We start from the raw sequence: 18,011 nt of genomic DNA, 5'->3' as shown, positions 1-18,011 counted from the left end.
ATGACCATCGACTTCTTTTATTTATTTTTAACTTAACTGTTAACCATACACATATAGCCCAAGGTTTACAATTGTTACCATCTCTCCATTTAAATTTTAATTAGATTCTTCACACTTCAATATCCACATCATCTTTATTTTTACATTTATCGTCAACAGTGTATATTGTGGTTAAGATTTTTTTTCTCTCAATTTTGTTTAATTTACAATAACCATTTTGGGAATTCATGTTGAATTTCGATATAAAAATTGTAATTCATTTTTTTGTTGTGTGTTATCTCTGTAATTCAAAGTTCAAGGTGAATGTCTATGCATTAATTTTGTTGTTGATTGTTATTCTGTATTGAATTTTAATAGTATTAATTCAATTGCATTGTTGTTTGAGTTCTCATATGAGTAGGGTATAAGATTTTATCAAAATTAGGGTTTTTTTTAATAAGTGATAGGTTTAGAATTGATTTAAAATTTGCAAAATATATAAGAAAATGGGAGTGTATAATGTATATACTTGGGTTGTCAATGGAGGAGGAGAATTTCACTCTTAAAATTGTTTACGGGTATATTAGAAGGGCCTTATACTTCAACAAACCCTTTAAAGTCTAGTATAAAAGGGATGGACTAACATTAGGGGAAGGAAGGAAAATGTTAGTAATATAGTTGATGCACAAAAAGGTTTCAGGCTTGTAGATTCTAATAGATACATTAACTTGTATGTTGTTATAGTTGATGATGATGTTGTTAGAAATAAATGTAACACCCGTTATGATACCATGGTTATCGCGTACGCTTCACGGCGATTGAAGACGCATGAAGTCAATTATCTTACTCACGATTTGGAGTTAGTTGCTATTAGAGTTTGATGTATCTCTACACCTTAAGTGACCTAAATATGCGGCGGCGGCAGAGTTTGAAATTGATGACTGATTACGATCTTGAGTTCATCTATCGTGAGGGGTGGGTCAAATTGGTTGTTGATACTTTAAGCAGGAACTCTGGTCATTAATTAGTTGTTTTGAGAGGGGTTGAGGAGTGAAAGCGATATTTTTCCAAGATGAATTTGGAGGTCATACGAGAAGGCAAGCTACAACGTTGTCTGAGGGCTTTGGCTATACAACATTCATTTTTCAAAGAAATTCTGACTTTGCAGGATAAGGACCTCAAATTGGTAAAGTCGAAGTAGCAAGCTCGAGTAAGAAAAGCTGAGGGATTCTTTGTTCTTGAGGATGAAGGTTGAGGTTCAAGGGTCGGTAGTCTTTGCCGATAGGGGAGCCGACTTTGAAAGAGCGCATTTTTTACGAAGGTCATAGTTCAAAGTTTTATGTTCATCCTGGGGGTGATAAAATATATCAAGATCTTAAGCTTATGTTTTGGTGTTCGTGGATGAACAAGGACATCGTTGAGTATGTTTCACGCTGTTTGACATATCAAAAGGTAAAAAGTGAACATAAACGATCGGATGGTTTGATTCAAACTTTGGAGATTCCAGTGTGGTAGTGGGATGTTATACCGATGGACTTTGTTGTGTGGTTGCCTCGAACGAAGTCGGAAAATGATGCATTGTGGGTAGGAGTGGATCGGTTGAATAAATTTGCACGTTTCATTCCTATGAACTACCATTGAGAGATGGAAAGTTGGCTCGTGCTTAGGTTAAGTATGTTGTACGGTTTCATGGTGTGCCCGTACATTTGTGTCTGATCGAGGTACTCGTTATCCGTCACATTTCTGGAAGAAGTTACAATAGGCTTTGGGGACTACGTTGTCGTATAGTACGTCCGTTCACCTGCAGACATATGAATAAACAGAGGACGAATCAGATTTTAGAAGATATGTTATGCGTTATTGCCATAGAGTGGATGGGGTCGTGGGATGACCATTTGGATCACGTCGAGTTTTCTTATAGCAATAGTTATCATGCGACAATTCCAATGGCTCCTTTTGAAGCGTTATATAGGCGTTGTTGTCGTAGTCTGGTCTATTGGACCCTATGAGATTTTAGAAAAAGTTCATCATGTTTTCCACGTCTCACAGTTGAAGTGGTGAGGCGTAATCTCATTTTCTAGGCCTAGAGCCTCTAGAACATAATGCCATCTTGTCTTATGCTGAACAACATGTTCATATTTTAGGTATGAAAAGTCCGTAGTACTCAAAGAAAGGAATCACCGTGGTTAAAGTCTTATGGGCAAATCATGAGTGAGAGGCGACTACATGGAAGACCGAAACCTCCATGCGTGAGAAGTACCTGCACCTATTTCAGATTAGCAAAGTTACGAAGACGTAACTTTCTTAAAGGGGGTGAACTGCGACAGGAATTTCACGTGAATTAGTAGATAAGTCGATGTATGCTGTCAGTTTGTTGCGACACGTACGTCTGTGATATGAGAATTGTTAATATGTTAACAATATATTTCGATGATCAAAATCAATCTTTTGAGTCGATTTTATCAATTCCTTTTTTGTGTAGAGTTTGTGCAAGTTAAGAAGGCTTAACTTATTTTAAGGGGGTAGTCTATAACACCCTGTTATTATACCATTTAAATTAATTGAACAATTTAATCAAATTATTATTATTAAATAAAAAAAATTACTAAGGGGAAAAGGAAGGGATGATTGGTTTCTAGAAGGTTTATGTAACTCCTCCTCTTAATGAGTGGGACAAAAGAAATACCATTTTGAGTGAACAACATATAACAATGTCTTTCTATTGAGTTTTCTTATATTCCTTTGAGATCATACTGCTCTTCAAGGGATGAAACAAAAATTAAGAAAAATGGTTTAATGGTTATTTTAGTAGACTATTGTTGGTGAAAACATGTTGGTGTAGTAATTATAGGTTTTGGTGTAGTAATTATAGGTTTTAATGTAGAAATAAAAAATAAAGCAAATTGGCTCAATCCCAATGAAAATACACCACTTTTTCATTTTGTTTTTTTCATTTCTTTTTTTTATTATTGGCAATAGTTCTATTCGCTTATTTTAATCTCAACCACAAATTTATTCTTTTTTTCATCTCAATTACTCATTTCTCTCATTCACTTGTAATTTTTTATTATTCTGTAACTACACTTTAATATTCACACACCAAAAAATAGGTTAATTCACAAAGACAACTAGAATGAGGGAATAGATAAGTGGAGTATTATAAATGAAGTCTTATTTAATATAGCGATTAGAAAAAAAAAAAATAAAGCAAATTGGCTCAATCCCCAAGTTTACCACGTGACATTTGCAAACAAACAAAGGGAAAAAAAAAAGTGGGTATTTTAGTGGGTATTTAAGTGACGTCATTTTCAATGATGGAATAGAAATTATAGATTTTAATTTAGAGAGAGGAAGATTGTACTTTATTATCCCTTAAGATTATTTCTAAGGAAAAGTATTTTCATTTAGTTGGATCATAATAAGTATAGATGTAGATACATAAATGAATTGTGGACTTGTGTTGGGTGTTATAAATGGAGTTATATCCAAAATAATAATGTGGAAACTTTAAAATAAATAAATTAGTTATTTTTAAATAATAATGTTAATTTCTACCAATTAAGATAAATAAAAAAAATCAAATATCTAATTAACTATGTTTAATTTAAATCGTACTATCTATTAAAAAATAGAAAAATTCCAAGTGGCACTCCCTTGGGTGTTCTACCACTTGAATTGTTATGATTTGCTAAATTTAAATTATTTAGCAAGTTATTTTTACATAATAATGTTAACTTCTACCAATTAAAATAAATAAAAAAAAATCAAATATCTAATTAACTATGTTTAATTTAAATCATACTATCTATTAGAAAGATTGAAAATTTTCAAATGGCACTCCCTTGGGAGTGCGTCCACTTGAATTGTTGAGACTTGCTAAATTTTAATTACTTGGCAAGTTATTTTTACACAATAATGTTAACTTGTACCAATTAAAAGAAAAAGAAAAATCAAATATCTAATTAACTATTTTTAATTTAAATGGAGAAAATTACATAAAAAAAAGATCTAAACTAATATAGCATGTATTTATATAAGATAAGATAATTAAATAATTTTGTAATGAATATATTTACCTAATTTTATTTTTTATTTACTGTAAAGTTTTTTTTAAGAAAATAAAAACTAATTTGTTTCTCATATAAATCGGTATCATTTAAACAATTGTGAATTTTTAATATGTTCAATGTTAATATTTATCACAATTACATTATAATTAGTTTATATCTGTTATTGCATTTTATTCATATGTATTCGCACACTTTTATTTATCCATACATTGCACGAGTATATAAACTAGTTTAATTATAATTATTTATAATGATTTAGTTGAGTTCATTTCTAAATTATACAAGTGTCACGGGGTCACTTATTGACTTAGTGAAAACCGTGCAGCACTAATGTCAATGGCTAAAAATTGCACTAGCTCAGCTTTGAAAATACGCTTAAGTAAGAAGAACTTAAAGGCTTTAATTTGAATATGCTAAAGAAAATACTTGAAGAAGAGTGTTTTTGTAGAAAAGCTTTGTATTGCTTGAATGCTTTGTACACAAATTAATTGAGTTGCAAATGAGGGGACATAGGGTATTTATAGTGATAACCAAGCCCCTAAAGAATTCTAGAGATTTCCATTAGCTATTCTACATTGTTTGTCTAGAGAATTCTAGGACATCTCCTAACCTAGGTCTTTCTACTAGTTTCTAGATACTTTTACAAGTATGGATAATACTCTATATCATTCTAGTGTGTACAAGAGAATTCTAGAAGCTTCTTGAGGACTTCAAAAAGCTCTTGATGACGTCTAATTCGAAAAATGAGTTTAACGTTTTGTTTTATTTGATGTGAATATAGAAAAGATGAAGCAATTTCAGTTGATACTTTAGATATTTAGGGTCTATCATTTAGAAGAATGGAAGTATTTGTTATGTAAATGCATGATCAAATTTGGATGACTCAAATGGTGTTGAGTTAATTTGTGATCTAAATTTGAAGATAAAGTTTTATAAGACTTGTGATGGTTCAACTAGAAAGACGAAGATTGGGAGATGAACGTAGCGAAGGATGTGTGCTATTAGCCGATTACCGGTATAGATAGAATCATAATAAATTGTTAAGCACTAGATTATGGAAATTACAATGCCGGGGGACTCATTTGACTGCGCTCTCCTCTGTGGGTATGAGTTGCCGCCGTCCTTTCTTCCCCAGACCCTGTTTATATATTTATATGTGCGGGATACACTGAGTTGGATGATGATGATGATGACAATGTGGTATATTTTGGAGTGGAAGAATACATGGAAACTCTAAGATATACTTATTTACAAAGAAACTCAATATGGGTTAAAGTTATTCATTTTAGTCTATTTTGAATTGAATGTTAAATCCTTTTTATATTGTAAATGATTAAAACACGCTCCTACTAAATTTAAAACACAACTCCATCATAGATTTGAACCCAAGTATTATAAGGTAGTTGTGTTCAGATTGTAGAAAATCACGATCAAGCTTTAAAAGCAGCTTATCAATTTTTTTTTTTTTTTTTTTTTTTGCTGCTAATGACTTGCACATATTTAATTGAAGTGAAAATTTTTATTGCATATATTTTTGTTGGACAATAGTTTTGATATAAATGTCGAATAGCGTTTGAATGATTATAAGACTAAGATCTTTCTCTTTGGGAAGAACTTCCCTCAAATATCTTTTTGGGTTGGGCAATTTGTTTGTTTGCGTGTTTGACTATTAATAGAAATGTATAAAATAGAATAATGAATTTGATAGTATAAACGGCCCCACAACTAGTAATTATAAAAACCAAATTAAAGAAATATACGAGTAAGTACTCATTGCATTTCTATTTTGTATTCAAGATTTTTATATTAGTCAATTTTTTTGTTATTCGCATAAATAATCTTTATATTTATATCATATCTTATTTTATGGACATAATTAACCAATCACTCTAATTTTAATAGTTATAATGTTTATGAATTATGATCCTCATATTTTCTATAAATTTTTTTTATTATTATTATTATTATATTTATGTTCCTCACACATGTTTCCCACTTATTTTATTTTAAAAAATTTTTAATGTTTTGTGGTCCTCAATTTTTTTCACTAATTTTATTATACATATTTTTTAATTCTAATAATCTCTATTTTTTGAATTAAAACTATTATTCAATATAATACTCCCTCTGTTCTTTTAAGATCTTTCACTTTAGGTTTTTCACACATATTAAGTAAGATAGAATTTTTGGGTTGTAGTGGGTATTATTTTAATTAAATAGTAGTGTGAAGTAATGATTGTATTAGAAGTATGAGAGAGAAAATAATTATTAATAAAACTAAAAAAAAATTCTGATTTTATTAATGAAGAGAGAGAACTTTACATTTTGGAGGGAAATTAACAAACTTTCCAAATTAGGAAAGTTTGGAGCTTTCAGCAGCAACAACAATGAGGGAAATTCATCCCTCCATACAAAAAATACAAAAGAGCCTTGTATTGGGCAATCTATATTTACATGGATTAACATTAATTTTTCCTCAAATCTGAAATTACAAGCTTGTAATCTAAAAAAAAGTGACTTTACATATTACTAATCACACTATATTAACAGTCCACAAAACAGTATAAGCCAAGACTCACGAATGAGTTAATTTTCCAAGAGATGTTGTCGCTAAAAGTTAGTGACTCACTTCCTCATGGTACATTCAAACGCATAGCTCAAAAATACGGCTACACACATAGAACCATCCGAGATTTATGGAAACGAGCAATACAAACCAAGGAAGCAAACAAACCATACATTGTGGAACCCAAGTACAAAAATTGTGGAAGAAAAAGAGTGGTCGTACCACCAAACTTACTTGAGTCTAAACCCATTGGCGAATGCACTTGCATTAGAGATGTTGCAACATGTTTAGATTTGGCACTGTCAACGGTGTGGAGGTTGATAAAAAGAGGCGAGATAAAGGCTCATTCAAATCCACTACACCCGGCTTTAACCGATGCCAACAAAATAAGGAGGGCAGAGTGGATTTTGAGCCTTATCCAAGAAGACACCATTCAAAGACACCCGATTTACAAAGTAATGTACGATTATATTCACATTGACAAGAAGTGGTTTTATTTAACCAAGAAAACGCAAAGGGTTTATTTAGCACACAAAGAAATGGTCCCATATAGGGCAGCGAAGTCATCAAAGTTCATAACTAAGGCCATGTTCTTATGGGCCGTTGCTAGGCCTAGATGGGATCGTTTTGGTCAATATACGTTTGATGGGAAAATTGGAATTTGTCCTTTTATCAATATGGTGGCAGCACAAAGAGATTCAAAGAATCGACCAAGGGGTTCAATAGAAATTAAACCAACCGAATCAGTTAATCAAGAAGTTCATAGGAGTATGCTCATACAACAATTGATTCCGGCTATACTAAGAAAATGGCCAAGTGAAGGACCTTCCATTATTTTTATTCAACAAGATAATGCAAGGGTTCATATCACAAACGATGATCCAATATGGCAACAACACAATAGGCAAGGGGGTTTAACTTTCATTCTTACTCAACAACATCTCTAATACAATCACTTATGCATAAAAAGATGCCCAAAAACATTACATAATTAATTACAGCAGTTGAGGATGCATTCAGAGAGTTACATCCAAAGACCTTAACTAATGTGTGGATCTCATTACAACACCATTTAAATGAGATTTTAAAAGTTAAGGGGTCTAATGACTACATACAACCACACTTTGGAAAGAAGGTTGAAAAACACAATGGCAGGTTAAGGATTCAAGTGAGAATTCCAACACAATTGGTTAGAGAAGCTGTAGCTTTTCTTAACCCAAACAGGGATCAGCAACAAACACAAGCATTAACAGAAAATGAGGATGCTGCACAAACAACAGAGATCATTCAAGAAGCTTATGATTAGGCAGTTGAAGAAACTCAAGGATGACAAACATCAAAGCCCCTCAGTTTATTTTGTTCAAATCATCATTAAAATTGTAACTTTAAAAACTTAGGAGCAATAATTTGTTAATCAAAACCCATGTTAATGATTAGCAAGTCACTTCATTATTTACATAATTTCAGAAAAAAAAAGCCCTCTGATTCTTCATAGAGGTTATGAAACCTCTCAGATTATAATTGATCATCAACAAATTAAGTAACTGAACATGCTAAAAAAATCAAGTGATGGGTTTAGGCTTACCAAATGCTACTCAACCAAGTAATCAAAGTAAAATTTTCAGAATTTAGAGGTTCAACAATTTGACATCACAAGGGCTTGTACTCATAAAACCAGCAACAAACATCAACCCTAAAACCAGCAACATAATACCAACAGTAGAACGAAAAAAACCCCAAATAAACCAGAAGAACACAATATCAACAACAACACATAAAAAACAAACGAAAAACAAACATCAAACATAAATACAAGATCATCATAATCCTGCATCAAACAACAACAGATAAAACCAGCTCTAATTTTTCAAATTTAATTAACAAAAAAAAAAACGAAAAATCAGAACAACCTTACAACCATTAAGCACGTTTTTTGGGGTTCAATTTTGCCCTAGACGCAATAACATCTTCAGGAGTGTCAGGGACAACCAAATTGATTTAATCTTCTTTCACATTAGTTGGAGTTAATGGATATAATTGAGATGGTTCCTTTTCAACAATAGGAGAAGTTGGTGGAGATTCATGATACACAAATGTGGCATCATCTTCAAGTACCTTTTGATATGCCTCAAGATCTTTTTTTGACCACTTTAAAATTTCATTGGAGTAGTAATGAGAACGACCATGGAGGGAACAAGAACACAACTCACCATAATCGCATAGATCGTCATAAAGATATGAAGGAATTATGGAGCCACTCTTAGATTCGTTGTTTTCCATTGCAAATCCTTTAAGGTTCAACGAGAAGTTAATGGCGGATTCCAGAACAGGGGGCTTTAAATTTCGAAACTTTGCCAAAACAAACAAAACGAACCTCAAAATGATGAGAATAAATCGATCTACATTTTAATGCAGTTAAAATGCACTAAAAATGAAGAACAAACAGTGGGAAAAGCCATGAAAATAGTGTTCATGTAGGAAGAGAAATGACCGTTCAAGAGGAGGAGGAAGAAATGACCGTTCATGAAGGCAGTAGGCGTAATAATGCAAAATGCAAAGCCCAAGAAGGAGTAATAAATGTATCCGGATGATTTCGGGTACATTAAAAGAAAAGGGGGGGTTTTAAGAGGTAAAAGTGGGATAAAAACTTTCTAAAAATAATAGAAAGTATTCTAAAGTGGAAGAACTTATGAAACTACCTATTATAGTAAGGTGGAAGAACTTAAAAGAACGAAGGTAGTAGTACTTTACTTTTTAAAAGAATTAATTAATTTTAGTGAGAGTCTCATCTTTTTTGGATGGATTCATATTTATTTTATTTTCTTATAGTGGGAAAGCCCTAGTCTCTCTTCTCTCTCCTACTTTTTTCTCTAAAAAATATTCTAGTCTCTATTGTTAACTTTGGGCAACTATGAACTTTATGGTTGATGGTAAGTCTCTAATTTTTTTAGTTTTGCTTTTTTCATTTTTAGTTACAAATAATATTCATTTTCTCTATATTATAGAGTTATTTTATCCATTTATTCATTCAATCTATCCATATATTAGGTTTAAAGTCTCTCACGGTGAGAGTTTAGAGTTTTGTTATCAATTCGATGATAAAAAGATATAAGACATCATCACGGGTGCTAGTTCTGCTAATATAGTCAATAATGCCAAACTTATCATTATTTCAAAGCTACACTAGATCTAAAGACCCTTCGGAGGCTGTATCAAACAATAATATAGAGGGAAGACTTTAATGTTAAATCTGTTTCATAATGATCATTAAATTTTTCTTTAAAAATTTTTTTGATCAAAGTTATTATATATTTGTTCAATTAATAATATGTTGTTAATGTCGGATGACATTTTTATCAATAAATTATTAGATTTTTTTTAAAAAATTGTTTTTAATGAAAACATCAAAGTGGTAGAAAATATATGTATAGAAAAAGAAAACGACAAGGAAATGTATAAGCTGACAACTACACTTGACATTTGAAAATAATAAATAAATAAATAAAAATTAGAAAATATGGATTAGGCAACCACTTGAAAGCATCCACATTGTATTATAGTTATAGGCTTATAGCCTTATAGACTACAATAGTAATTATATTATTATTATTATTATTATTATTATTATATTATCTTTCCTCCTTTTCAGTACACGTGTCCTTTCATATTGAGTCAAGTCATCTTAAATGTTGCATTGTTATTTTTAGTATTTTTTTTACCATAATTAGACTATCTCTCCTACACATGTGGTCTCATTTGACTATAAATTACATTCTCTTTTCTACACATATGTTAAACCTTACTATAAATTAAACCCTTTCTTCTACACATGTGGTTCTATTTGAAGGGATAAAAGTTAATAAAAAGTCAAATAGAATATATATGGTGAATGGGAGAGAGTATTATTTAAGTTTATAAAAAAAAAAAAAAAAAATTACTTGTCGTGGTCTGTTATTGTATCGATTTGGTCAGCCATCAACAAATGAGCTGGTCAACAAGTAGGTCAATTTGTTCATATTAACAAAACATTAAACACAAATAGTTGTCTGTCTGCACGGAAATTGGAATTTCAGGCATTCATGATCTTGAGTCTCTTGACTTGACAAATCCAACACTGGAATCCATTTATCAAACGAGAAAACCATAATCCATCCAATTAAATATAAACAACTTTATACCCTCTATTTCAGACTAATTAATCCAATTCATTTTTTAAGATATTAATCATTTACTTTTAATTTATATTTTGTTAATAATCTAAATGTTCAAATATAGTTACATTAAATTTTATTTAATTCGTCTCAATTAAAATTTGTTAATATTAATTTTTTCTAATTTTAATTATATAATTAGAAATATTTAAGATTAAATTAGACTATTAATTTAGACTTAATCATCATTATCATCGTACCAAATGTATCCGCCCTATAGAAAACTATGGCTAAGGTCTGGAAAGGAATAAAGGCGATAACTTATACTCATAAAAAAGAATAAAACCAAAGATTCCATCGGCTCGAGAATATCCTTAAGAGAAGAGGTACTTGCAAGAATAATTATTTAGATACTTTCTCTGTTCTGAAATAATCGTTACATTTCTATTATTAATACTATTTATTGTTGAAGCTTATTTTATATATTGCGATTAATGTGTATAGTCCAGTGAAATCTTATTTGAATCGTCTAATTGAATACTTTAATAATATTAACTTTTTATAATTTTTAGTGTTTATAGTTCAATATAAAAATTATTAATATAAAGCATTAGATTGCATAAAAAATCAAATATTACAAGTATAGTGAAACCGAGAAAATATAATATAAGAATTAAATGGGCCAATTAATGTAAATTCAAAAGAGTATTATTATGACTAATAATTTATCTATATTTGTTTTTTCTTTTCATACTACAAAAACCTTTTAATTCCGTCTTATTATCTTTTGAGTTTTGAATAATCATTTTTGTTATTTCCGTGTAATTACTTATCATCTTTTTAGTATTAAATAATCATTTTTATTACCAACTTTTTTTTTTTTAGTTAATTCGTAGACTATTTCTACTTCTTCTTCTTCTTCAACTCATCAACACTTCCATTTCCCTCTTTCTTTTTCTCCATCTCTCTACTTTTTTTCTACATTGGATCTTTCAGAGGTATTCTTTGCTTTTTTCATTTACATCCTTGTTTTTTTTTTCTTTAATTTTCCTTTTTTGGTCTTCATCAATTGTTTCTGTAATTTTCGTTTATTTCTCTAGTTTTTAGGATTGAATTTTGAAACTTGATTTTGTTTTCTTGAATTATTAAATTCATTATTGAGTCATTTTTGGCTACATTATACAACTTTAAGGGTTGTAACTTGTAAGGTACGAAATTGGAGTGATTTGTGAACTCATCTTTACAGTTTAGGATCTGATTATGTTTAGCTTCTACTATGAAGGTTTCAATGTTTAGTATCTTATGGAATAAAGGAAACGGATGTTCGATCAACTTATGGAATCCATGAAAATAAGAATTGCTTTCCGGATAGCATTTTCTGGGCATATGAATGCGATATTTATGATCACAAAATCCCTAGTAGTTTAAATAATTACAAGTTTTTATTTGGTTAGCAAGAGTTGATTTCCAGTATTTTGTACTTATTATACAAAGTCCTGTGAATTATGATATTTAAGTTTGGTAACTATATAAGGTAGAATTTGAAGATTGCCAAAATAAACAATTTGTTGAAATGCATTTTTTTTGGGTAAGATTGCCAAAACATGATTAAGGCTCAATCTTGATTTCTCTCCAAATTTCAATTTATGCTTCTTTTTTTTTTCATTACGTTTTTCTTTATCAATTTAACATTTCATGTTTCTTATTCATTGGGCCCAATAAGTTGTAGTGATATTTGCTACAAGGTTCAATAGAAACTTTTCTTTGTTATCACTAACAATGGTAAAGTAGCTTACATATGAACCCAAAACCCTATCTAGGAGTGACTTGATGATATCATCGTAATGGAATGGCATTGAATGTATTTTTCAGTTCTGGTCGATGAATGTTGAATGTAACTTTGCAATGCAATTTTCTAGCTAAGCTTCTCTCTCGTCTATTTTTCCAATGTGCTGTACAAATTATCCACTTTTTGTTCTGTATGGAAATAGATTAATGTTTGAACAATTTCTGTTTTGCAGCTTTTGGGTGATTTATGATAGCTTATTTGGAATAAAGGAATCTCTTTGCCTAAGTTATGACTTGTTTCCCTTGCTTGTTTGGTAGAAGAGTAGAGTCTGCTGTCAAAACCTCTGATGTATCTGAAGGTAAACTCTACAATTTGTTTGGTGTTCTGTTTTCATGATTTAAAACTTGCAAAAGGAATGGAATGGTGGAATCCATAACCAATTTACACTTTGCTTTTGTGATTCCATTTTTAGAAAGTATCAATCACATTTTAACCATCATGAGATTTGAGGTATATTGAAAGAATAAGTAAGAAGAAAATGCCTGAAAACTAATGAAATTTAATTAAATCCATCTCTAACGTTCATCTCCTTTGCAACGTACTCTCTGTTCTCCTTCAATCAATTTGATAATTCAACTCTTTCATTTTACAAGTATTCTGCATAATAATGAAATCACTGTTTCGTAAGATTAGTTTATGCGCTGCTTTTCTTTTCTCATGTTTGAAGGGTTTCTAAGTGATATGTTTCTGATTGCAGAATTCTCAGCTTGTCAAAATGTTAAGCTGTACACTTACAAGGAACTAAGCGCTGCTACTGACGACTTCAGTCCTGTAAACAAAATTGGAGAAGGTGGATTTGGGTCTGTTTATAAGGTAACAACATGGCTTTCACATTACCATGAATGCACAGAATATTATCTTGAATGACATTTGATGTCCTTTAAATGAACAAAATAAATTTGTGTTTACAGGGGAAACTTAAACATGGGAAGGTTGCAGCAATTAAAGTTCTGTCTTCTGAATCACAACAAGGCGTTCGTGAGTTTCTAACTGAAATAAAGGTGATCTCAGAGGTACAACATGAAAACTTGGTGAAGTTATACGGCTGTTGTGTGGAGGGGGGACGTAGGATACTGGTATACAACTATCTAGAAAACAACAGCCTAGCACAGACTCTATTAGGTAATTACTTTTTTTTTTGTCCATCTTACCACCTTCATACTCATCTATGCTAGAATCATGATGGGTGAGGGTGCAAGGCCTGCTATGCATACTTTCAGAATTCCCTTTTGAGTTTCTGTTATCTTAAAGCGTGCGAGCAAATTAATGAATTTGACTTAAGTTTCTATAATTTTAGGCAGCGGGAACTGTGGCATTGAGTTTAGTTGGAAACCACGTACACGTATCTGCATAGGAATAGCTCGTGGGCTTGCTTTTCTTCATGAAGAAGTACGACCACATATAGTGCATAGGGATATTAAAGCAAGTAATATCCTTCTCGACAAAGACCTCACTCCCAAAATTGCAGATTTTGGCCTTGCGAGACTTATGCCTCCCAATGCCACTCATGTTAGTACTCGAGTTGCTGGCACTTTGTAAGTAATTATGCTTCTAAATCTTTTGGTTCATTTAGTTTCAATTTCGTACATATGATATATATAATCATCTAATTTTGAAGTGGCATTAAGTCTGAAATTCTATTTTTTCGTTCTTTTCCAGAGGTTATCTGGCACCGGAGTATGCAGTAAGGGGGCAGCTAACTCGAAAAGCAGATATATATAGTTTTGGTGTGCTCCTGGTGGAAATCGTCAGTGGCAGATGTAACACAAATAACAGATTGCCAAATGGCGAAAGATATCTTCTAGAACGGGTACAAGCTTCTTTTATTTATAAAACAGATTTTTTTTCATGTATCTTGCTCTGTCGGTCACTCTTCATTTAGTTTCTTTTCACAATAAAATCTGGCCCTTTAAGGTATCTATGCTATGATCAGTTGTTGGAGATTTAGATCTATCGAATGTCACCATGCACCTTTACATATGGATTAGGATGGAGTAAGATTTGGAGATTACTCTGTGCATTGATAGAATGTAAGTTTAACGATTTGCAATATTTTTCTTTGCTTTGAAATTGGGCTAGAATAAAAGGGTGTGCGCGTGGTGGTTGGGGGAGGGGGGGGGGGGGTTGTAAATGCTATATTCAAAAATTTTAAAATTGGTAGAAAATTTCATTCATCCTCCCTAATATCCTAAAACTTGTTCCTTTACTCCTTGAGAAATCTTATTTTGGGGCCCCTGCGTATACATTCAGTAATGAATATGTAAGTTCAAGATGATGTTCCTTTGAATTTTCAGCTTTGCATTATTGAGGATTAATTCAAGTCATTCATTAACCTCACATATCTATTTCCCCACCTTCCTTTTCTTGGGTCAATGAAGTGGCAATGATTCCTTGTCTATGAAAGGGAGGGTTTTAGGAATATCACTTTTCACCACAGGCAGATGGCAAATAATTAGGTTGTTGGCCCAACTAAGTGACAAAATTTACATGCTGGGTGTCGGTATAATTGTATAGTTTTTGAATGGGACAGGATTAAGGAGTATAAGTTGCTTATATACTGTTTCTTGTATGAGTTGATGTTACACTTGTTATCTGTTACGCCGTGAAAATTCGTCACATGATCACCCTGTAGGCCCATTCATGTGGACACACCCATAGGGCTCCCGTGGGCTAGGGCCCTTAAACCCACGGGCAATGCCATTGTATACGCACTTGATGAGGTCATATGGTTTTAGGAGGATTACCCACCAAATATTATATTCAAGTCCACAACCCACTAATTTAGTGATGTGAGATCTTCCTCATAAAGTATTTCCAGCCAAAGTTAATTATAGAACATAAATTTGTTTTGTCAGACATGGGAACACTATCAGAAAAATGAGCTAGTAGCACTGATAGACGACACATTAGAAGGGAAGTATGATGTAGAGGAGGCTTGCAAGTTTCTGAAGGTCGGTCTGCTTTGTACCCAAGATGCTCCGAAGCTGCGACCATCCATGTCTACTGTGGTGAAGATGCTAACAGGCGTAGTAAGTATCGATGAAATGAAGATAACAGCACCAGGTTTAATCTCTGATCTTTCGGAACTAGTTGTTCGAAATCCCCGAGATCCTAAAACTGTGTTTACTGACAGTTCAGACAGCATGAACAACTCGACGTTTTCATCAGGTGCATCAACTAGTGCCACATTGACATTCACAGCCGTTTACGAAAGGAGTATTTAATCTCTAGAACATATTATTACTAAGACAATCTTATCTCAATGTTCTTAAAGGCAGGTGCACATAAGTTTGAGTTAGTTGATTTTTGTTATAATAAACTGGTAATGGATAATTGGATAGTAAATAGTAATGGTGATAATTATCGGCCATTGCTGAGTGAGTTTATGGACAGCCAAATTATTGATGTAAATGCTGAGTTTTGGGTGTTCAACTTTTCCCGGTCAAATCTAAGAGTGTCTTTTAGGCGACTAATATTAAAGTCAAAACAGGTTTTAAACTATTACTATGAGAAAATCCCATTCACATTACCTGTTTACTATGGTTGCCAGTTGGACGTATGTGTGGATTTATTTAGAATAATTCTTATCAGAATGGAAAATTTAAAATTCATCCCGAGAATCAAGATTATACTACCTCTAATCCCATGACAATTGCCATTGGCAATTTATTGGAAAATTGAAAAAAGTGGGTAAAATGTTATTTTATGGAAAAATGATAAAAATGTGTGGATTAGAGGAAAATGTAAATTAAATATGCATATGAAAATAAAAATAAGTGTGAATCATGATCAAAAATAGAAATGATGCAAATTTAACGGTAAAAATTAAAAAGAAAGTGAGGTAAATATGTAATGAACAAGGACAGAGTAAAGATTATGGAGGCCTTTATTTATTTTTTCGATGTTTTTCGAAATGGGGTCTTTCATTGTATCAAAAGATAAAATTTTTTCCCTTTAAGAAAAATGATTCAAGATTAAATGTATTGTAATATTATATTCTAAAATTAATTCAAATATAAAAAAGTTTACAAAAAATTACTTAAAAATTATTGCTTAGAATTAGACATGAATAATACCATTTTAAATTTGAGGTTCCTTATTTTTTAAGGCCTTAAACGATCGGCTATCCGAAATAGGCTAACAACCGGCCTTGGTAATGAAGCACATAAGACGCGCATAGGCGTATGATTAGACCTGGGAAAATTTGATCCGACCCGAAAATGAACCCGGGACCCGACCCGACAAAACCCGAAAGCGACTTAATCCGAAACATGACCGACCCGATAATTACCCGACCGAAAATGACCCGACCGGAAACCGACCCGTTTTGACAGATTTAATATCAATTTTTAGAGTAATTTCAATGTTAGAATTCATTTCAAATAAAATTTTAGTTTTCAAAGTATCTCAACATATTGAGTATATCACTTGAACCCTAAAACTCATCAATAGATCTCAAAAAACACGTATTTAACGTCTTTTTAGCCATCGTAATTATTTTTCTTTAAAAACAGGACGTTATAATCATCTTAATTGAATACATGTATCTTGTTAAATCAGTCAAATGAGTTTTTAATTCTTCTACATTTCAGTAAGCAAATCAATATAATTTATACGAACGTTTCGCACGTTTGAATGAGCTTTTCAAAAAACGAATGTCGCTACCCTAAATTATAAAACGCGTATCTTATAAGACGAAATAAGTACTTAGTTAGTTGTATATCTTTCCAACATGAAAATTGTGAAGATAATTTTAACGTCATTTTTATCTAACGTTACAATTATAATAAACAAAATAACTTTTATAAAGCGCGTATCTTAGAAGTCTTTCAAAATAAGTATTAATTCCCCTATTTTTCTTGCACTTAAACGAACCTGACATACCAACTATTTTTTGAAAATCGTACATGTAATTTCTCTAATGATTTTTTTTAGACATTTTAATGATTTTTTTTATGTTGAATTAGTCGATTGGATATTCTAATATTTTATGGTAACCCGTTGGGTCAATCCGAACCTACCCGAAACCCAGAGTGATCCGACCTGAAACTGACCTGATCCGAAACTGACCCGACCCGAAAATGACCCGACCGAAATTGATCCGACCCAAAACCCGACCGACCGACCGTTTTCCCAGGTTTACGTATGATGCAGTAAAGCTGCTTGCATCGTGTAAGGGTGAAAGTTCACTCAAAGATGAACATCATCAAAAGGACCATATGAAAATTTCTACATGTTCAAAGGTCGCTGCCAAAGATTTGTTCCATCCATTCCAAAGTAGGCTAGATACTATATTCACATTAAATGTTTTATTTCTTATCTGATAACTTTTTTCTATATCACATTAAATGTTTTATTTCTTATCTGATAACTTTTTTCTACTTTTTTTTGAATAG

General features: G+C 31.8%; 2 protein-coding genes across 3 annotated transcripts; both read left to right on the top strand.

Moving 5' to 3' along the window:
• The first annotated feature begins 6,650 nt into the window (after positions 1 to 6,650).
• Positions 6,651 to 7,921, top strand: LOC130828586 (uncharacterized). The gene is made up of 2 exons (XM_057694550.1): positions 6,651 to 7,527; positions 7,617 to 7,921. Exons 1-2 carry the CDS (start codon positions 6,651 to 6,653, stop codon positions 7,919 to 7,921), a joined length of 1,182 nt encoding a protein of 393 aa, XP_057550533.1.
• A 3,704-nt stretch (positions 7,922 to 11,625) lies between these two features.
• Positions 11,626 to 16,026, top strand: LOC130796899 (cold-responsive protein kinase 1). 2 transcript variants are annotated; one of them, XM_057659328.1, is made up of 8 exons: positions 11,660 to 11,764; positions 12,639 to 12,684; positions 12,788 to 12,913; positions 13,313 to 13,428; positions 13,527 to 13,737; positions 13,913 to 14,150; positions 14,275 to 14,425; positions 15,471 to 16,026. In XM_057659328.1, exons 3-8 carry the CDS (start codon positions 12,844 to 12,846, stop codon positions 15,837 to 15,839), a joined length of 1,155 nt encoding a protein of 384 aa, XP_057515311.1. In that variant the 5' UTR covers positions 11,660 to 11,764; positions 12,639 to 12,684; positions 12,788 to 12,843; the 3' UTR covers positions 15,840 to 16,026. The 2 variants fall into 2 exon arrangements, with proteins under 2 accessions (XP_057515310.1, XP_057515311.1); XM_057659327.1 differs by lacking the exon at positions 12,639 to 12,684 and having other exon boundaries at positions 11,626 to 11,764.
• Positions 16,027 to 18,011: the final 1,985 nt, after the last annotated feature.

The sequence above is a fragment of the Amaranthus tricolor genome, chromosome 12 (genome assembly GCF_026212465.1).
Source record: "Amaranthus tricolor cultivar Red isolate AtriRed21 chromosome 12, ASM2621246v1, whole genome shotgun sequence".
NCBI lineage: Eukaryota > Viridiplantae > Streptophyta > Magnoliopsida > Caryophyllales > Amaranthaceae > Amaranthus > Amaranthus tricolor.
This window is presented reverse-complemented; position numbering and strand designations above follow the sequence as displayed.

What these genes read in the sequence shown, in the direction of transcription:
- LOC130828586 (XM_057694550.1), top strand. Translation starts at nt 6,651, where the DNA reads ATGTTGTCGCTAAAAGTTAGTGACTCACTTCCTCATGGTACATTCAAA. An exon ending in ACAACACAATAGGCAAGGGG is followed by an intron (nt 7,528 to 7,616) that starts GTTTAACTTTCA and finishes AATTAATTACAG; the next exon opens with CAGTTGAGGATGCATTCAGA.
- LOC130796899 (XM_057659327.1), top strand. Translation starts at nt 12,844, where the DNA reads ATGACTTGTTTCCCTTGCTTGTTTGGTAGAAGAGTAGAGTCTGCTGTC. An exon ending in AACCTCTGATGTATCTGAAG is followed by an intron (nt 12,914 to 13,312) that starts GTAAACTCTACA and finishes TTCTGATTGCAG; the next exon opens with AATTCTCAGCTTGTCAAAAT. An exon ending in CCTAGCACAGACTCTATTAG is followed by an intron (nt 13,738 to 13,912) that starts GTAATTACTTTT and finishes CTATAATTTTAG; the next exon opens with GCAGCGGGAACTGTGGCATT.